Source organism: Myotis daubentonii, chromosome 4, assembly GCF_963259705.1.
Source record: "Myotis daubentonii chromosome 4, mMyoDau2.1, whole genome shotgun sequence".
NCBI lineage: Eukaryota > Metazoa > Chordata > Mammalia > Chiroptera > Vespertilionidae > Myotis > Myotis daubentonii.
This window is the reverse complement of record NC_081843.1, coordinates 35743635-35763775: the sequence shown is the minus strand read 5'-3', so window position 1 is coordinate 35763775 and position 20141 is coordinate 35743635. Positions and strand designations below refer to the sequence as shown.

Here is a 20141-nt window from a genome sequence, read left to right as displayed (position 1 = left end):
TCTCTCCCTCTCTCTTCCACTGTCTCTAAAAGATCAATGGAAAAATATCCTCAGGTGAGGATGAACAACAACAACAAAAAATTTTGCCCAGCCAGTATGTCTCAGTGGTTGAACATCGACCTATGAACCAGGAGATTACAGTTAGATTCCCTGTCAGGGCCCAGGTTGCAGGCTTGATCCCCAATAGGGGGCATGCAGAAGGCAGCTGATAAATGATTCTCATCATTGATGTTTCTATTTCTCTCTCCCTCTCTGAAATCAATAAAAATATATTTTAGCCCTAACCGGTTTGGATCAGTGGATAGAGCGTCAGCCTGCAGACTGAAGGGTCCCAGGTTCGATTCAAGTCAAGGGCATGTACCTTGGTTGTGGGCACATCCCCAGTAGGGGGTGTGCAGGAGGCAGCTGATCGATGTTTCTCTCTCATTGATGTTTCTAATTCTCTATCCCTCTTCCTTCCTCTCTGTAAAAAATCATTAAAATATATTAAATATATATATTTTTTAACATCTTATTTTATTTTTAAAAAGGAGTAGAGTTGAGGAAGAACCAGCAAAAGAGAGAGAGACAGGAGGAAATCTATGAGCCACATGAGAAGGTGTTGGAGAAGGCAGTAATCAAGTATGTCAAATGCTGCTGGTAGTTTAGTAAAATGAGGACTGGCCAACTGGAAGTCACTGTTGACTTGATGAGCAGTTTCCCTTTTGCTGGGGGCAAAAGCCTAAGTGTAGTGGGTTTAAGAAGAAAGAGGAGGGGATTGGAAATGACTAGTATAGACAGCTCATATAAGAAGTTTTGCTATAAGGAATTAACAACAAAGAAATAGAGTGATGATGGGGGAGTGTAGTAGATTCAAGAAATTTTGTTTTAAGACAAGATAAATAAAAGCATATTTATACCAACATATCAATGGGAATGATTAAATGGAAAGGGAAAACAAATGATGACATGGTACCTAGTGGCTGGTTAGCCATAACTGGGAGTATGATGAGTTCATTCCTAGTAACTGGAGGGAGGGCAGACCAAAGTGTGGTGGGTAGATAGGAGCTCTTAGAGCAGCGGTTCTCAGCCTGTGGGTCGCGACCCCTTTGGGGGTCAAACGACCCTTTCACAGGGGTCGCCTAAGACCATCGGAAAACACATAAATAATTACATATTGTTTTTGTGATTAATCACTATGCTTTAATTATGTTCAATCTATAACAATGAAAATACATCCTGCATATCAGATATTTACATTATGATTCATAACAGTAGCAAAATTACAGTTACGAAGTAGCAACGAAAATAATGTTATGGTTGGGGTCACCACAACATGAGGAACTGCATTAAAGGGTCGCGGCATTAGGAAGGTTGAGAACCACCGCCTTAGAGTATCATCTGATGGCTTCTGTTTTCTCAATTGGGAAACAAGGCAGTGAGCTGAGAGTGAGGACAGTGGGGGAAGCACTGGAGGGGTGAGGAGAGGGGTGAAGATGTAATAGTCACCTAGGAGTGTGGGAGAGTAAATGGACTAGGGAAATCTTGTCTGAGTGCTGGGCAGCATTAAGGACCCACTTATGTTTCCTGATTATGAATTTGAAATGAGACTGGCAGCCGTAGTTGAGTGTTTTCACCAGCTACATTCAGCTGCTTGGGCAGGATCAGGGTAGATGAAAAATTGTGTTTACCAGGACTGTGGTTTTGCCAGGAGGTGTAACTAAGTGAGAGAGAGGCAAGGGAGTGCTTTTCACTGACTGTGACCTTTAAGCTGGGTAAAAAAGGAAGTGAGTGGGAGACAGTAGAAAGAAGGCAGGATCAATGGATTGGGAATTCAGTGAAGTAGAGGACTGACCTCTCCTTAACCAAGTTTCAGTCAGGTTCCTCTGAAAGCTCTTCCGGACTAGGTCCTGACCTTGACCGCTTCCCCTCCCCCTCCCCCCATCCTTGCTGGGCCTGCCCAGCCCAATTTAGAGAGATACCTGATATCTTCTTTTTTTAATTAAAAATATATTTTATGTTTGTATTGATTTCAGAGAGGAAGGGAGAGGGAGAGCGATAGAAACATCAATGATGAGAGCATCGTCGATGGGCTGCCTCCCGCAGGTCCCCCACTGGGGATTGTGCCCACAGCCAACTGGGAATCAAATCTCCACCTCCTGGTTCATAGGTAAATGCTCAATCACTGAGCCACACCGGCCAGGTGATAACTGATATTTTGATGTCTGGTCACCCTGGCCTGTCTTCAGCAAGAATCCCGTTTAGTGTTTTTGGCTAGACTCCACCTATTCAGGGTATTTCCTTGCAGTAACTTTCCATTTACTGGTCCCCTCATTCTGCTTGTTAGGTACAAATCCCCAGCTGTCTTTGCTGTGTTGGGGGGTTGAGCTTCACCTCTCTCCCCTATTATGATATATGTGTTCTGAATAAAGTCTTTCTTTTTTTTTTTTTTAAATATATTTTATTGATTTTCTGCAGAGAAGAAGGGAGAGGGACAGAGAGCCAGAAAAATCAATGAGAGATCGATCAGCTGCCTCCTGCACGCCCCCCAGTGGGGATGTGCCCGCAACCAAGGTACATGCCCCCAACCGAATCGAACCCGGGACCCCTGAGTCCGCAGGCCTATGCTCCATCCACTGAGCCAAACCAGTTCAGCTGAATAAAGTCTTTCTTATCATTTTAACAAACATCCAGTCAAGTTTTACTCAACAGGTCTACTAGATGAGGTGAACAGAAAACGGGAAGACTTGTTCTGGGAGCACAGGGGACTCAGCAGGTTCTGAAAATCAGGCATATTTTTGGGAAACACCAAGGCCTGTGGTTGGCCTTGGGCCAACGGGTCAGTCGCTGGTGAGCGGCCTTGGGGTGAAAGCTGGGCTGGCGGGGGCAGGGGCGGGTGGCGGGTGGGGGTGGGGGGGGTGGCGGGGCTGGGCCTGACAATTCTCAAGCCATGGATTATTTCTGGGTTCAGTGCTAGTCAAGATTGGAGTCCATGAGCACTTGGGCCATGAGGACCTTGTGTGGGGGTTTGGCACTGCAATTCTTGCCAAACTGGGAGGTGCAGAAATGAAAGCAGTAGGCAGGAGGGGACTTTGGGTGGGCTGTTGAGTCCTCATTCTGAAATGTCTGGGTCATATGGGGACAGCTCCTTAGGCCTCTAGAGTTCCCAGAAACCACAGGTGATGAACTTATTGAGGGATGGACAGAGGCTGTGTGCTGATTGTCATGTTCTAATTTGGAAAGAAAGAAATAAAGAGCCCTAACCAGTTTGGCTCAGTGGATAGAGCGTCGGCCTGCAGACTGAAGGGTCCCAGGTTCAATTCTGGAGGTGTGCAGGAGGCAGCTGATCAATGTGTCTCTTTCATTGATGTTTCTAACTCTTTATCCCTCTCCCTTCCTCTCTGTAAAAAATCAATAAAATATATTTTAAAAAAGAAAAGAAATTAGGAAGGAAGGAAGGAAGGAAGGAAGGAAGGAAGGGAGAAAGACTGCAGTTATTGGTAAGGACAAAGTCTAGATATGACTGACCATTGGGTAGGGTGAAGGTAAGATCTATGAGGAAATGGAATTTATTTTTTAAAATATATTTTTATTGATTTCAGAGAGGGAGAGAGAGATAGAAACATCAATGATGAGAGAGAATCACTGATTTGCTGCCTCCTGCATGCCCCCCACTGGGGATTGAGCCCACAACCAGGGCACGTGCCCTTGGCCAGAATCGAACCTGGGACCCTTCAGTCTGCAGGCCGACGCTCTATCCACTGAGCCAAACCAGCTAGGGCGGAAGTGGAACTTAAGTAACTGCCAGGCCAGGGTGTTGGAAGTCTCATCAGTGTGGATATTGAAATCAGCAAACACTGTGGCAGGGGTGGTGTTGGTGAGATCCAGGAGTCACACTCTGTGTTGTGGGCAGCAGAGATGACCCCTGAAAAGCCACAGTTTAACTGCTCATGAGACCTCTCCCTGGCCACATTTCGGCTGGTTTGAGCCCCTTCCTCTCCTAAGTAAATGTTGCAGATAATATACAGACAAAGATGAGTGGGAGGAAAGTGGGTCATTTCCTTAGGCTCAAATGACAGTGTAACCATAAAGAAAAGTTAGGAATTTATTACTGAAGCTCTCTAAGCTTCAGTTTCCTAATGAAAAATGGAAATAATAGCAGTACCTACTTACCTCACAGAGTGGTGATGCATATTTAATGCGGTACTGCATGCAAATGATAATATTGAACATGTCAGCATTGTTCTCAAGTGCCTATTAGTTCGTTTAACTCTCATAGTAACCTTATATGGGAGATTTTAGTTAATCCCCAGTTTACAGATGGAAAACGTTGCCAGGTGGTGATGTTGCCGGTACCTGGAGAGAATGAAAAGGGGGGTCCTAAATCCCGGAGGCTCACAAATCCTCCAATTTCTGCTAGAGGGGAGAGCACCCTATCCCCATGAAAGTAGGCACAAAAGCAGGCGGCGGGCGGAGAGGACCGATTATGGCCTGCGCGGCAATGGCGCCCTCCGGTGGCGGAAGTAAAAAGCGCAGCCGGTGGGCTGGATCGGGCGCTAGCGAAGGGCACGGGGGGGGGGGGGGGGGGGCGGGTGAGTAATGAGGCCAGGACCCGACCGACATTCCGGAGATCCGAGAGGCTGGAGTAGGACCCCCGAAGCCATAGACCGACGAGGCCCCGCGTTCCTGGCGACAAACCTAGGCCAGGTGTCGCGACCCCGCCCACCTGCAGGTTGTCGGCAGCCGTAACCACACGCCCCTTCCAGCGGCGGCTCTTCCGGACGCCTCCGAGCTCGGAGTGGGATCCTGCTCGGGCGACGGGCGCTGGTTTGCATCAGGGCGATGGGTGCTGTAGGAGCCCAGGCCTACACCCTGCAGGAGCCGCGCGCCGGAGGGGCAACCCAGGTAACATCCCGGGTGCACGTGGAGAGGGAGACGCGCTGACCAATGGAGCCCAGAAGGGGCGGGGCTTCTCAGGACGCGCCCACGGGGCGGGGCCGGACCCGGGGGCCAATGGGCGCGTGTGCGGGGGGTGGGGGGGGGCAGGCTCCCGGCCTGGCATCCCGGTAGCCGCAGCTGTCTTTTCCGGCACTCGTTCCCCCTCCGCGCGTAGCGGACCCCTCTGGCTCTCGGGGATCCCCCCCCGAGCAGCTGCATCCTCTGGGTGGGTGAGTGAGCGCTCTGCCGCACCCGGGCTGTGGGGGTGCTCATGGCCGGGGAGAAGGTGGATCGCGGCCCCCTCCTACCCGCCCCGGGAGAAAGTGGGCAGGAACCGGTGGGGGAAGGAGGATCCACCTTGCGTTGCCTGCCCGTGTTTCTGTTTTGGTGGTCGATGAGTGTATTTGGAGGGTGCCTCCTGTGGTGAGAAGCATCTGATGGGGCCAAGGAGAAGAGGAGCTGGTTTAAGATGGGTCGAGGAAGAGGGTTGACGGAGGGTGGGGCGTGGGATGGTTTGGAAGTTTCTTACTGACGTTAGGTTAGGCGACTGCAGGGGAGGGGGTCGTCTCAGAACTGCGGAGGAGGGGGTGAGGAGGGCTTCCTGCCCGTAACTCACTTCCCTTTTGGGGGATTTGCTTCCTCTTCTACGGCTAGCTAAGAAGGAAGAGAATCTCTGCCCCTTTCCAGAACCACTGTCATCTCTAGTCTCAGGGATATGGGGGAAGGTGTGGCCCTCAAAAGCTGAAAGGGGCCTTGCTACTCAAACCCTGCCATTGGTGGGGCAGTGGCCAGGCCCCCCACTAGTTCTTTATGTATGTATGTTTCCTTGCAGCTCTCCCTTTGGGTGTAAGGCATCTGGGCGTTCCCTTAGAGGTGTATTTTGGGGGGCAGGGGGACTCAGTGGAGCTGCTCTCCATTCAGCACACTCTCTTGTGCAGGTCTCATAATCCGTGGCTGGCCCCCTCTACCTGCGCGCAGCCATGGCCAGTGAAAACTCCCCTTTGCTGGCCTACCGGCTCCTGGGGGAGGAGGGGGTTGCCTTCCCTGCCAGTGGGGCTGGAGGACCTGGAGGTGAATCTGCCCGGAAGCTCTCCACCTTCCTGGGTGTGGTGGTGCCCACGGTCCTGTCCATGTTCAGTATAGTTGTCTTCCTGAGGATTGGTGAGTGGACGTGGGGAGGGGCTTACAGGGGGTGAAGTGGGGAGCAGGGGGCCTGGGATGAGGTTGTGGAAGGGCTGGAGGTTACCGAAGACCAGTGGGTGAGAGGTGGTGGGGGTGCGAGTGAGCCGCCCTCTGACCTGCTTTGCCCCTCATGTTCCAGGGTTCGTGGTGGGCCATGCTGGGCTGCTGCAGGCTTTGGCCATGCTCCTGGTTGCCTACTTCATCCTGGCGCTCACTGTCCTCTCTGTCTGTGCCATTGCCACCAACGGAGCTGTTCGGGGCGGGGGAGCCTACTGTATCCTCCAATGTTGATGGACTTGGGGTCTGGGCTCTTCCATCTTGTAGGGAGGAGGCAGGGGTCACTCCCCCCATCCCTTGGGGGGCAGGGCAAGAGGAAGCAAGCTCTAATGAATGTTCTGGAGGCAGGCTGAAATGGGGAAGGTGACCAACAAGGCTTTACATGTTAGTGCCACTTTCTAGTCCACCAGGCATCTTCCAGCTGTCATTTTGGTCCTCCTAACAGTCTTGTTGATTAGATTGCATTCATGTTACAGGGGAGGAAACTGGAATTCAAGAGCACCAGGAACTTGTGTGAAGCCACAAGGCTTGGGAGTGCCTGTGCCCTGAGAACACATGTAGATAGACCAGACCTGTAGGGTCAGCTGCAGAACGCTCTGTGCCAGGGCCCTTCCTCATGCTCCTTTTCCCTTAACACTCACCCCCTGTTTCCACTTTTAGTCATGATCAGCCGGACCCTGGGACCTGAGGTTGGAGGCAGCATCGGCCTCATGTTCTACCTGGCTAATGTCTGTGGCTGTGCTGTCTCCCTGTTGGGGCTGGTGGAGTCCATGCTTGATGTCTTCGGGGCGGGTCTGTTCTCCCCACCCTTGTCATGGAAGCTCTGTGCGTTTGCAGGGTCTGGGATGCTGGAATTGTAAGGGAAAGAGGCCCCTCCCAGGAGAGGGGCGAAGTGCCCCATTAGCTTGTCTTTCTTGAGGTTTTACCGTGTGCTCAGCCATGTGTAGATGTCCAAGAGACTATCCTCCTGGCCCACAGAGAGCTTACCATCCAGTCTCAGAGGCCAGCTAATACCCCTAAAATCGACTGCAAGATTAGTGGTACACACCAGGCAGGGCTTGGATGCTGGGATTCAGTTTAGTGAGGGAATAGGGAAGGTGGCCTGAGGATAGGTGGGCCAAAGCGGGTGGGGGGGGCGGGGGGGGGGTGTCTATTCCTGTTTTGTGTCATGGTTAGGGTCCCTCCAAGGGGCCTGGCCTTCTAACTCTGTTTCTTCCTCTGCAGATGCCACAGGGTCCAGTGGGCTCCGGGTCCTGCCCCAGGGCTACGGCTGGAGTTTGCTTTATGGCACCCTGCTTCTGGGCCTGGTGGGTGGGGTCTGCACGCTGGGGGCTGGCCTCTATGCCCGTGCCTCCTTCCTCACATTCCTGCTGGTCTCCGGTTCCCTGGCCTCAGTGCTGGTCAGCTTTGTGGCTGTGGGGCCCAGGGTCATCCAGTTGACCCCTCGGCCTGGCCCCAATGGCTCCTCCCTGCCACCCCAGGTTGGCCACTTCACCGGCTTCAATAGCAGCACTCTGAAGGCCAACTTGGGCGGTGAGCTGGGCTCATGGGTGCTGGGGCAGGCATGTGTGGGAGCTGGGCCCTTGGAATCCCTGCATGAGAACAGATGTCATAGGGAACTGGGGGCAGGAGACTGGGCCTCGGAGCAGAGCAGTTTAAATAAGATCTGTTTGGTGTGGGTGGCTGCTGTGTGTTTGGCCCAGCAGGCCGCAAGAGGTGACCGCAAGACAGTCCCTGCCTTAGAGGAACTTGTTTAGTCGGAGAGATAAGATGCACATTCAGGAAACAATTAAGTAGCATAATAGACTGCGTGTGATTCAAGTAGACAAGAATCACAGAGGAGTCAAGAGGAGTCAGATGGGAGTATGGGCTGGGGAGGTGGGAGTAGGTGGAGCTGGAGGTGGCCCGAGGTAGGCTGGGGAATTCAGGTAGGTGCGGGAAGGAAGGTGTCTCAAGAAAGAGTATAGATGAGGCCTGGAGGGAGGAACTGTGTATACAGGAGTAGGAGGTGATGAGGAGCTGAGCCAGGCCATGATGGGTCAGGGGTAGGGTCTTGGTGAGTTTGGTGGGGGAAATGGGGTTGTGGAATGTGAGGAATGGGTGGCAGGGCCAAGATGCCTGGATCACAGAGAGATGGTAACACCTCCTCCCTGGGAACAATCCTTCCTCAGCTGGCTACGCAAAGGACTACACCACAGGGGCCATGATGACCTTTGCCAGCGTTTTTGCCGTCCTTTTTAATGGCTGCACAGGCATCATGGCTGGTGCCAACATGTCTGGTGAGAGTCCCTGCCTACTGCCTCTTGGGGGTGGGGGCTGCCACCCTGGGCCCCTACCTGGGTACTGAGGACTCAGGGATGTAGGGGATGGTGGAAGGCTGATCTTTCTCCCTCTGCTCCCCTCCCTCCAGGCGAGCTGAAGGACCCCAGCCGGGCGATTCCTCTGGGCACCATTGTAGCTGTCGCCTACACCTTTTTCATCTACATCCTGCTTTTCTTCCTCTCCGGCTTTACCTGTGACAGGTGCCTGGGGAGGGGGTGAGCCTGGCCCTCTAGGGAGTGAAGGGGCTGTTGGGACAAGGTTGATGCACCGGGATCACCAAAGAGAGCACAGGCTGGAGCACAAGTTGTTGGGGTAAAGGGGAAAATGGGAACTGTTTCTCCCAAGGGAGAGAGAGAGAGAGAGCTGCTGCAGCTGCCAATGGGAGGGTTGGCTAAGTGATAGATAACCCGCAGCCAGCATTTGCCACGTGCCTGGTACTGTTATAAGCACTTGGTTTGAGGGTGGGGAATGACTTTCTAGTCAAATTCCATAAACAGTTGGCTCCTTGTTCATATACTGCTGGGAATGTCTGTCCAAAGCAGCCCAACAAGAACCCATGAATGTCAAGTCCGTCCCCCTGGCACACTTGATCTGTTACTGCGGCCCCTGAGATAGGAGCTGGATCAGTTGAGAACAGTGACCTCTTAACCTCACACAATGTGGTGGGTGCTTTTCTCACAAGGACCCCAGGTGGCTGCACATTCTTTTCCATGTCTTCCTCTTTCCCTTCCTGAAGGATCCTGCTGCAGGAGGATTATGGGTTCTTTCGTGCCATCAGCCTGTGGCCCCCACTGGTGTTGATTGGCATCTATGCCACATCAATCTCAGCCTCCATGAGCTCCCTTATTGGTGCCTCCCGCATCCTCCACGCCCTGGCCCAGGACGACCTCTTTGGTGCGCTGTCCCCTGCCTCCTTGCCCAGCTCTGAGCATGCCCTCTGTGTCTGTCTCAGTCTGTGCTTGGCCCAGGCTAATGTGCTGCTGCATTTCTGTTTGCACAGGAATGATCTTGGCACCAGCCAAGGTGGTGTCCCAAGGGGGGAACCCCTGGGGGGCTGTGCTCTATTCCTGGGGCCTAGTCCAGGTAAGCCTTTCTCTTTAATCTGCCCTTCCCCTCGCCCTAGGCCCTCTCCGGGTATGCCTGCAGGATCAGGAGGAGCTAAGTTGTGGGCTGGGAGAAATACACGACAAGGCAGGGTGCATTGGCATTTGGGGGGGAGTAGCTCAAATGCCCAGCCTTTTGGTCCTTGTCCAGCTGGTGCTCCTAGTTGGGAAGCTGAACACACTGGCTGCTGTGGTTACTGTCTTCTACTTGGTGGCCTATGCTGCAGTGGACCTGTCCTGCCTGAGCCTGGAGTGGGCCTCGGCCCCCAACTTCCGGTGAGACAATGCCTGTGTCCCCTGAAAAAGAGGACGAATAGGAAGGACTCAGACCCAGGGGGGTACATCTGGGAATGGAATGCAGTGGCCTGGTGTTGAGGGCTGGCCCTGAGTGTCCCTCCTTCTCTCTGTCCACCTGCAGCCCCACCTTCAGCCTGTTCTCCTGGCACACCTGCTTGCTGGGGGTAGCCTCCTGCCTGCTCATGATGTTTCTCATCAGCCCTGGGGCTGCAGGCGGCTCCCTGCTGCTCATGGGCCTGCTTTGTGGCCTGCTCACAGCTCGAGGCGGCCCCAGCAGCTGGGGCTACGTCAGCCAGGCCTTGCTTTTTCACCAGGTTGGGGGATCTCCGAGGAGGGTGGGAAGGGGAGGAGGCAGTCTGGGAAAGCCCACCCTACAAAGAGGCTTCCTCTTCCCTCGGCTGGAGTTGGGGTTCCTGTCTGGTAGGTGTCGAGTGGGGGTTGCCCAATTGAGCCCTTCCTCCCCACCACCTCACCCTGTCCCCAGGTCCGTAAATACCTGCTTCGCCTGGACGTGCGGAAGGATCATGTGAAATTCTGGAGACCCCAGCTGCTGCTCCTGGTGGGGAACCCCCGGGGCGCCCTGCCTCTGCTTCGGTTGGCCAACCAGCTCAAGAAGGGAGGCCTCTATGTGCTGGGCCACGTCACGCTGGGAGACCTTGGTGAGTCGCCCGCCACTTCTCCTTTGCTTCTGGTCTCAGACATTCTTGTTATTCTTTGCGTCCCAGAGGCCTCATGCTTCTTCCCAGATGACCCTTCCATCCATCCAGCACACAGCCCTGTCCACACTTTTCCTTCTGTGTACTTGGGGCTTGGACTCTGGGAGAAAGAACCTGAGCTTGGCCCACATTTGCTGCCTTCCTTCTTCGTAGACTGCCTGCCCTCGGACCCTGTGCAGCCACAGTATGGGGCGTGGCTGAGCCTTGTGGACCGGGCCCAAGTGAAAGCCTTTGTGGACCTCACCCTCTCACCCTCTGTGCGCCAGGGGGCTCAGCATCTGCTGCGGATCTCAGGCCTTGGTGAGCTGCTCCTCCCTGGATCCCCTCTGACCCCTCTGTGGCCCTTGTCAGTCTCCGCTTCCCTCCCCTCCACCACCCGAGAGAGTAAACTACAGACTGCAAACCCCAAAACGAACCCACAATCTAATGCAGATAAGATGTGGCACTCAAAGATAATAAGACAGTATGTGATCAGGTCTTGGAATAGATGCTTAAGGACTAGAGATGGGTGACACATTATTTTTTTCTGATCCAAAAATTGGGGCACAGGCTCTGAAAACAAAGAGCCTGTATTTGTATTTCTGGGGACAAAGGGAGTATTATCTGAAGCTGGGGCTGCCCCATCAAATCTGTGACAGATGGTTTCTAACCACCCGAGTTCAAAGAAAGGAAGACCAGTGGGCACTTTTGTGGCCTGCGAAGGGTTTTTAATGAGATAGTATCTCAGCTGGGCCTTGAAGGGGTGGAAAAGTAGGGAGGGCTGTAACACGGCCTCCACAAAGATTTGGAGGGCGTGTGGGGCTGATGCGTTTGGGTGGAAGATTCCCAGCTCGTGATTGTGTAGTGCTGAGGCCTCTGGCCTTGCACCCCAGCTTCCTCCAAATCTGTGCTCAGCTGCCTCCTCTTTTCTTAATCTTGGGGCTGGCATCTGAGCCCTCTCTGAGTGCATGCTTCCTTCTCCACTTAGAATCTGGCTAAAGATCAAGAGTTGGACGTTGCCCTGTTGGTTGTAAGTCAGAACCCTGGAACATGCTCAAGAGGGGGTGTGACTAGTTTAAATTGTAAGATCAGCTAGAGTTCAGGGGTTGAGGTGTTTTGGGATGCTATCAAGTGTATGAGATAGACCCTGGAGCATCTAAGGGCCCGGTCTCTTTTGCGGGGAAACCTGTGCCAAGCAAGAGACCTACTTTTAGGAAATTTACCCTGCAGAAAATGATTCAAATAAAAGCAAAATGATTTCCTTTAAATTTCCTTTAAACAAATTCTCCTGGCAACCCATTTGTTTCAAGAGAAAGGATCTTAGAAGAGGTCGCAGAGTCAGCCCTTTTAAAGGGGGGGGGGGGGTATTATCTGATTCCACATTGGTTGTTCAAAAATAAAAAACCAGGAGCCATTGGCAGGGACTTGGGGCACTGTGGTTGGTACACACACCGGCCCAGTGGCTCAGAGAATGGGCTCTGGTGCTGAGTGCATTGTGTTTACCTGCCACCCCTGTACCTGCCAGCCACGAATCTTTGGGCAGGTGACTTCACCGCCCTGTGCCTCAGTGTCCTTATCTGTAAAAGGGAGTGAGTAAATAGTCCCTATGAAATTGCATTGCTTCAAGGATTAATGAGTTAGATAAAACACAAAGTGCTTTCAACAGGACATGGCCCCTGGTTAGCATGCAGATGGTAGCGGTCCCTGTCCCAGGGATCATGCTTTGGACATGCCATCATTAGGGAAACAGATTGTGCAGCACCGAGTCCTCCCCCAGCGGAGTCTGCAAGCTGTTTCCCTGGATATCGAGGCCATCAGCTCGACTAATCAGGGGTCTGGTCCGCCCAGAGGAGTCAGACTCTCATTGCCCATCATGAAAAATGTGTGTTGCTAGAAGCTTGGAGTGAATACATTTTACTGCCACTGAAAGTGCTCATTAGTTAAAAGAATCTTAAGGTGAAACTTAGCCTATTTATTTATTTATTTTTAAAGGGGAGAATGATGATTTTTATTTTTTTAAAATATATTTTGATTTTTTTACAGAGAGGAAGGGAGAGGGATAGAGAGTTAGAAACATCGATGAGAGAGAAACATCCATCAGCTGCCTCCTGCACACTCCCTACTGGGGATGTGCCCGCAACCAAGGTACGTGCCCTTGATCAGACTGGAACCTGGGACCCTTGAGTCCGCAGACTGATGCTCTATCCACTGAGCCAAACCGGTTAGGGCAAAACTTAGCCTACTTAAATGGGGGGATTAGTCATGGAGATGAATCAAATAAATGCATGAGAAAGTGTTTGGGAAAACTAAAACTCATTATGCAAACCTGCATAATGTTGCCCTAAGAACCCAAGCACAGTACAAACAAATGTCACACCTGATGTTGCCATCAGCATGTATGAGTGGATGCGTATAGCGTGGTATAAACTCAGCTGGTGAGTCTGATTCCTGTTGTTTTCTTCCTATCTCCCCCTATCTGCCCCCAGGTGGCATGAAGCCCAACACATTGGTCCTGGGTTTCTACGATGATGCTGTACCCCAGGATCACTTCTTGACAGACCCGGCTTTTTCTGAGCCTGCTAATGGTACCCAGGAGGGCGGGTCCCCAGCCCTGAGTACCCTGTTCCCTCCACCCCGGGCTCCTGGGAGCCCCCGAGCTCTAAGTCCTCAGGACTACGTGGCCACAGTAGTAGACGCCCTCAAGATGAACAAGAATGTGGTTCTGGCAAGAGCCTGTGGGGCCCTGCCCCCTGAGCGTCTGAGCCGGGGGTCCGGCAGTACCTCTCAGCAGCATCATGTGGATGTGTGGCCCCTCAACCTGCTGCGGCCTCGGGGTGGCCCTGGCTACGTGGACGTCTGTGGCCTCTTCCTGCTGCAGATGGCAACCATCTTGGGCATGGTACCTGCTTGGCACAGTGCCCGGCTCCGGATCTTCTTGTGCCTTGGGCCTCAAGAGGCCCCTGGGGCGGCTGAGGAGCGTCTCCGGGCCCTGCTGAGCCAGCTGCGGATCCGGGCGGAGGTGCAGGAGGTGGTGTGGGGTGACGGGGCTGGGTCCGGACAGCCCGAGGAGGAGGAGGAAGGGGACTTCGTGAACAGCAGGCGGGGAGACTCCGAGGCAGAGGCCCTGGCCTGCAGCGCCAATTGCCTGGTTCGGGCCCAGCAAGGGCGCGGCAGAGGAGGGCCTGGTGGGCCTGAGGGTGGGGATGGTGAGGAGGGGCCCACCACCGCTCTCACCTTCCTGTACTTGCCGCGGCCACCTGCTGATCCTGCCCGGTACCCCCACTACCTGGCCCTGCTGGAGATTCTGAGCCGGGACCTGGGCCCCACGCTGCTCATTCATGGTGTCACCCCTGTCACTTGCACCGATCTCTGATGCCTTGTTGCTGAAGTAGAGTGTCCTGGCTAGCAGCCCCCCTTCATAGCAGATGAGGAGGGAAGGGCTGCCTCCTGCCTGCCCTGAACATGGGACACATGGCCAGGGGGAGGTACTAGGGGGTCCTGGGCTAGGGCAGCTCTAGATCTTTAGGAGCGGGGCCCTGACGCACTGATGAATGCAGGGCAGCCCTCCCTGCCCAGCCAGGGGGAGGGGGAGCCAGCTCTGCCCCCTCCTTCCCCGCACCGGTGCCTTGATGGGGGCTAGGTCTCTGCCTGAGACTCTAGGCTACCTCAGTCTCCCCCTCACCTGACAGACTCACTGACCCGAGGTGTGATGTTTTTGTTGTTTTATTTTTCTAACTGCTGAACCGAATAAAAGACCTAAACACTACTGTGGCTCAACACTGCTGGTGGGGGTGGGGGTGGGGTAGGGGGGACAGGAAGAGGGAGAGGTCTGTATGGCCGGGATGGGGGAGAGAGGAGCGCTGGGGTGTCCAGGGGCGAGGAGGCCACGTGCAGGGCTGGCGGAGGCAGCCCGGGGGAGGCTCTTGGCCACGGAGGCTGCCCGCAGCCCCCAGACCGGGGCTCCAGCGAAAGCCCTGCCTCCTGGGCAGCGGGGGGCCGGCTCCGGGGAGGGGGAGGGGGGAAGAGGGGGGAGACGCCGTTTAGAGCCCGGGGGGGCCACGTGACCCTCCCCCAGGAATGCGCTTGCGTCACCGGGGGCGTGGCCTTCCCTCCAATTAGGGAGGAAGGGGGGTGAGAAAGCCAGAAAAAGTTTCTTTCCCGGAGTCCCAAACGGGGTGTGTGACGGAAGGAGGGAGACAGGCCAGGGGCCCGGGGCTCCGTGGGACCCTGATCGCCGGGCGCAGCCCCCGTTCCAGGCCATGTCGGGGCCCACCTGGCTTCCCCCCAGGCAGCCAGAGCCCCCCCGAGCCCCTCAGGGGCGAGCTCTCCCCCGAGGCGCGCCGGGGCCGCCGCCAGCCCACGGAGCGGGTAAGGCAGCGCGAGGGCACCCCGCGAGCCGGCTCCCGCCGCCCCTTCCCCAAGGGGGCTGGGACCAGGGACCCCTGCCCTCGCGGCGGCCATCCGGTCCCACTCTCCGATCCCGGGTGTGGGTGTGGGTGTGGGTGGGAGGAGAAGAGGGACCGAGAGGGCACCTCCACCAGTGTCACCCTCGCCCCTTCCCCATCTCCATCTTCACTCTGCTTTAACTCATCCCAGCGCTCCAGCCCCACCCCAGGGTCAATTTTTGCCCCGTCCCGGCTGAGCAGTGTTACCAGGTCCCCGGGGGATTGGAGGATCGGGGGCCGGCCTGGGTGGGGTGCCGTGGAGCACCCCCGCGCTCGCAGGTAAGAACCAGATTGGGGGGGGGTGCATAGCGCCCTGGGCAGGAGGGGAGGCCATGTGATGTGCATTCTCCCTGCTTTTGCTCTATCCCCAGGGACTCCCCCCAGACCGGGGCCGGCTGCACCCAGGAAGTCTGGATGCCGAGATAGATTCCCTCACTAACATGTTGGCCGAGCTGGATGGGGGTCGAGGCCATGCCCCACGGCGGCCTGACCGGCAGGTGAGCCCCCATTCCTCCCCTGTCCCTTCTCCCTTGCCCCCCTTCCCTCACCCCAATCTCTGTCTTCCCTGTACGCCCAGCACACCCCACCTCCGCCCTCTATGTGAGTGATGCACACACCCGACCAGGAGCTGGGCCACCAGAGCTTAGTGGGTTGTCAGCCACGCAAGGGTGGGCCCTTGTCAGAAACCAGCCCTTCCCTGGGTGACACACACATGGGTGGGGGTGGGTTTCCACAGATGCGTGTCCTGTAAGGGCCTGCTCACTCCTTTTGGTCTGCATTTCTCCCCAGGTCTATGAGCCCACTCAGCCCCCTGCCTACCGCCCTGGCGCAGGCTCCCTGAAGCTGAATGGAGGGGGTGTTCCTCCCCCGCTGCTCCCAGCATCCCCCTATGGGGGCCCCACTCCAGCCTCCTATGCTACAGCCAGCACTCCTGCTGGCCCTGCCTTTCCTGTGCAAGTGAAGGTGGCACAGCCAGTGAGAGGCTGTGGCCCTCCAAGGGGGGGACCCTCTCAGGCCTCAGGGCCCCTGCTGGGCCCCCACTTTCCTCTCCCAGGCCGAGGTGAAGTCTGGGGGGCTGGCTATAGGAGCCACCGAGAGCCAGGGCTTGGGAGTAAAGAGGAGGTCGCTGGGAGCTCCAGTCCTCTAGGAGGAGGAAGAGGAAGTGGGTACGGGCACCAGGTAAGCCCAGGGGAATGGGATTTGAAGTCCTCAGACAACTGGACGCTGATTGGGTTGGGTGGGGGTGGTGTTCTAAGTCCTGGTTGTCAGGGACGGGGAGTGTCAGAGCTCCGCACCTCCCCGCCTCCCCCCGGGGGTGTGGGGCAGGTCAGGAAATGTAGGAGGGAGGGGACCGGAGTCACACACTAGCTTTTCAAGTCATGCCCTCGGACCCTGAGATGTCCTCCAGTGAGCTTTCTGGGTGGCATTTCCTGGTCACCCACAGGTATTTTGACAGCATTGAAAGCTAGAGGTAGTGCCACAAACTCCTGATTCTCAACTCCCAGGGTCCCCTGAGCCAGCCTCCTGAGGAGGAGCTCGAGAGGCTGACCAAGAAGCTGGTGCATGACATGAGCCACCCGCCCAACGGGGAGTACTTCGGTGAGCTGAGTGTGAGGGTGGGTGGACAGGGTGGGGGACTGGAGACTCAGAGGGACACCAGCTCTGGCTTCCTGGCCTATGCCGGCTGACCCTGTCCCTCCCTGTCCCCAGGCCGATGTGGGGGCTGCGGAGAAGATGTGGTTGGGGATGGGGCCGGGGTTGTCGCCCTGGACCGCGTCTTCCACGTTGGCTGCTTTGTGTGTTCTACGTGCCGTGCCCAGCTCCGGGGCCAGCATTTCTATGCCGTGGAGAGGAGGGCGTATTGTGAGAGCTGCTATGTGGTGAGTGGTTGGGACTGGGGGCTTCCGTCCAAGGTGGAAACCGATGTCCACAAGGAACAGGGCTCAGGTGGGGGACTGAAACTGATACACAAGAAGGGAGAAATTAGGCAGCTAAATAGTGGCTGCTGAAGGGGAAGGACAGAAGCCCCTTACAAATGTGAGGCATTTATTTTAGAGTTAAGGGAGTGTGTTGACCACAGCACACTGTAGGGCACATATTGAAGGGAACTGAAGCTCAGAGAGGCTACTTAACTTGTCCCAAAAGTTGCAGCGATGAGTTTTGCACTCAGATCTGTTCAAAGCCACCTTTCGCTAAATCACATGCAGGGGCTGAACAGATGGGTGGGCTGGCAGGGTGCCTGTAGGGCTGCCCTGGTCCTCCGCAGACCCCAACCTTCCTGCCCTCCTTCCCAACAGGCCACCTTGGAGAAGTGCTCCAAATGCTCTCAACCCATCCTGGACCGGATCCTTCGGGCTATGGGGAAGGCTTACCACCCTGGCTGCTTCACCTGCGTGGTGTGCCACCGTGGACTTGATGGCATTCCGTTCACGGTGGATGCCACCAGCCAGATCCACTGCATTGAGGACTTCCACAGGTCAGGCTAGATCCCCCCACCTTTGTCTCAGGATGTCTGCCTTTCCTATCTTTCTCATTTCTTCACGTCCCAGTACCAGCCCCTCTGTTTCCCACCCTTGCCATGCCTTGTTCTGGTTAACATTGCTTTCTTCCCTAAGATCCAAGACTATACCTCTGGCCTGTCCTCTTCTCTCCTGCATCCCACCTTCTCTGGGCTCCGTTGTTAGTCTCCTGCAACCCTGTGGCTTGACAACCCCCTTGGCTCTCTTGTACCCCAGGAAGTTTGCTCCACGATGTTCAGTGTGTGGTGGGGCCATCATGCCTGAGCCCGGGCAGGAGGAGACTGTGCGAATTGTTGCTCTGGATCGCAGTTTTCACATCGGCTGTTACAAGTGTGAGGTGAGGGGGCCTGGACCAGGGGAAAAGGGGTTCTTGGGGTCTGGGCTCGCTGGGTATAGTAGGACCCAGAGGTCTTGGCCCGGTGGAAAGCTGTTGCTTCTTTCTTAACAGGAGTGTGGGTTGCTGCTCTCCTCTGAGGGTGAATGTCAGGGCTGCTACCCCCTTGATGGGCACATCTTGTGCAAAGCCTGCAGTGCCTGGCGTATCCAGGAGCTCTCAGCCACCGTCACCACTGACTGCTGAGTCTTCCCAGAAGCACCTGCTGCATTCTCCCTTCCCATCTACCACCTTCCTTGACATCTACGTTTACAACTCTGCCACCAAGTACTGTCTCCTCTTCCTCCAATCATGAAATAATAATCTCGCAAGAGTTTACAAGACACTTTCAAGTCTATTGTCTCATCTGATTCTCACAGCAGCCCAACGAGGCATAATTGTTGTGACTGCATTTTTACCTGAGAAGTGATTTCCCCAGACTGCATGGTTCCCAAGTGGCAGAATCTAGGTCTTCTAAGCTCTGGTCCAATTTAAAAAAATGTTTTTATTGATTTTAGTGAGGAAGGGATAGGTATGGAGAGATAGAAACATCGATGGGCTGCCTCTTGCACGCCACCTACTGGGGATTGAGCCTGAAACCTGGGCTTGTGCCCTGACCAGGAATCCAGCTAGTGATCTCTTGGTTCATGGGTTGACACTCAACCACTGAGCCACACTGGCCGGGCCCCTGTCCAATTTTTTGCAACTCTGCTACAATCCCTCTATATCCCTGGGTTGAATCAACTGAGGATAGAAACTATTCAGAAAAAAAGTTACATTTAGCCTGGTTGGTGTACCTATGAATCAGGAGGTCATGGTTCGATTCCCAGTCAGGGTACATGCCCAGGTTGCAGGCTCGATCCCCAGTGGGGGTATACAGGAGGCAACCAATCAATGATTCTCTCTCATCATTGATGTTTCTATCTCTCTTTCCCTCTTCCTTCGTCTCTGAAATCAATAAAATATATTTATATATATATATATATATTTAAAATATATTTTATTGATTTTTTACAGAGAGGAAGGGAGAGAGATAGAGAGTTAGAAACATCGATGAGAGAGAAACATCGATCAGCTGCCTCCTGCACACCTCCCACTGGGGATGTGCCTGCAACCCAGGTACATGCCCTTGACCGGAATCGAACCCGGGACCCTTCAGTCCGCAGGCCGACGCTCTATCCACTGAGCCAAACCGGTTTTGGCTAAAATATATTTTTAAAAACAGTTACATTTAGCTAATATGTACTCTGTGGTTAGGGCTACCATGGTTGCATCTGGTACTGAACATGTAGAGTTTTTTCCCTTGTTATTATTTCCTAAACAGTACAGTATAAAAACTATATACATAGCATTTACATTGTATTAGGCATTATACATAATCTAGAGATGACTTAAAGTATATAGAAGGATGTGTACAGGTTATATGCAAATACTATGCCATTTCATGTAAGGGACTTAAGCATCTGAAGATTTTGGTACCCCGGGGGTCCTGAAATCGATTCCCTGCAGATACCAAAGTATACCAAGGGATGACTGAATACACTTAAAAAAAAAAAAAAAATATATATATATATATACATATATATATATATATATTATTGATTTCAAAGAGAGGAAGGGAGAGGGAGAGAGATAGAAATATCAATGATGAGAGAATCATTGATCGGCTCCCTTCTGCACACCCTACACCAGGGATCGAGCCCGCAACCCAGGCATGTGCCCTAACTGGGAATCGAACTGTGACCTCCTGGTTCATAGGTCGACGCTCAACCACTGAGCCACGTAGGCTGGGCTGTATACACTCTTTTAAGTGTAGTTTGCTGTAAAGACACCCCTCCTCTCCGTGCTGTGAGTAAGGCAGCAGTATGCTCCAGTGAGGCAGCATTTCCTATGAAATCTTCACACTCACTGAACAACCCACTGACTAGATCAGTGGTTCTCAACCTTCCTAATGCCGCGACCCTTTAATACAGTTCCTCATGTTGTGGTGACCCCCAATTTCATTGTTACAAGTTGAACATAATTAAAGCATAGTGATTAATGACAAAAACAGTATGTAATTATATATGTGTTTTCCGATGGTCTTAGGCGACCCCTGTGAAAGGGTCGTTCGACCCCCAGGTTGAGAACCGCTGGACTAGATGTTATTCCTGGGGCTGTGGTCGGCAAACTGCGGCTCACGAGCCACATGCGGCTCTTTGGCCCCTGGAGTGTGGCTCTTCCTAAGCCTT

At 54.1% G+C, this 20141-nt stretch overlaps 2 protein-coding genes and 1 non-coding gene across 6 annotated transcripts; all 3 read left to right on the top strand.

Moving 5' to 3' along the window:
• The first annotated feature begins 3153 nt into the window (after positions 1-3153).
• LOC132233951 (small nucleolar RNA SNORD43) lies at positions 3154-3217 on the top strand. The gene has a single exon (XR_009452795.1). It is a non-coding gene; the product is annotated as a small nucleolar RNA SNORD43 (small nucleolar RNA).
• Positions 3218-5026: 1809 nt separating this feature from the next.
• On the top strand, positions 5027-14339 carry SLC12A9 (solute carrier family 12 member 9). 3 transcript variants are annotated; one of them, XM_059693612.1, is made up of 14 exons: positions 5027-5143; positions 5856-6078; positions 6239-6373; positions 6817-6948; positions 7381-7689; positions 8328-8435; positions 8567-8678; positions 9215-9372; positions 9479-9561; positions 9733-9857; positions 10000-10192; positions 10363-10537; positions 10748-10894; positions 13060-14339. In XM_059693612.1, the coding sequence occupies exons 2-14, from the start codon at positions 5898-5900 to the stop codon at positions 13944-13946; spliced, it is 2745 nt and encodes a 914-aa protein (XP_059549595.1). In that variant the 5' UTR covers positions 5027-5143; positions 5856-5897; the 3' UTR covers positions 13947-14339. The 3 variants fall into 3 exon arrangements, with proteins under 3 accessions (XP_059549595.1, XP_059549594.1, XP_059549596.1); XM_059693611.1 differs by having other exon boundaries at positions 5027-5147; XM_059693613.1 differs by lacking the exons at positions 8567-8678; positions 9215-9372 and having other exon boundaries at positions 5027-5147.
• Positions 14340-14682: 343 nt separating this feature from the next.
• Positions 14683-18256, top strand: TRIP6 (thyroid hormone receptor interactor 6). Of its 2 annotated transcripts, XM_059693609.1 has the most exons (9): positions 14683-14941; positions 15170-15297; positions 15390-15515; positions 15808-16197; positions 16524-16617; positions 16729-16898; positions 17316-17494; positions 17754-17874; positions 17986-18256. In XM_059693609.1, exons 1-9 carry the CDS (start codon positions 14833-14835, stop codon positions 18115-18117), a joined length of 1449 nt encoding a protein of 482 aa, XP_059549592.1. In that variant the 5' UTR covers positions 14683-14832; the 3' UTR covers positions 18118-18256. The 2 variants fall into 2 exon arrangements, with proteins under 2 accessions (XP_059549592.1, XP_059549593.1); XM_059693610.1 differs by lacking the exon at positions 15808-16197 and having other exon boundaries at positions 14684-14941.
• The last annotated feature ends 1885 nt before the right edge of the window (positions 18257-20141 follow it).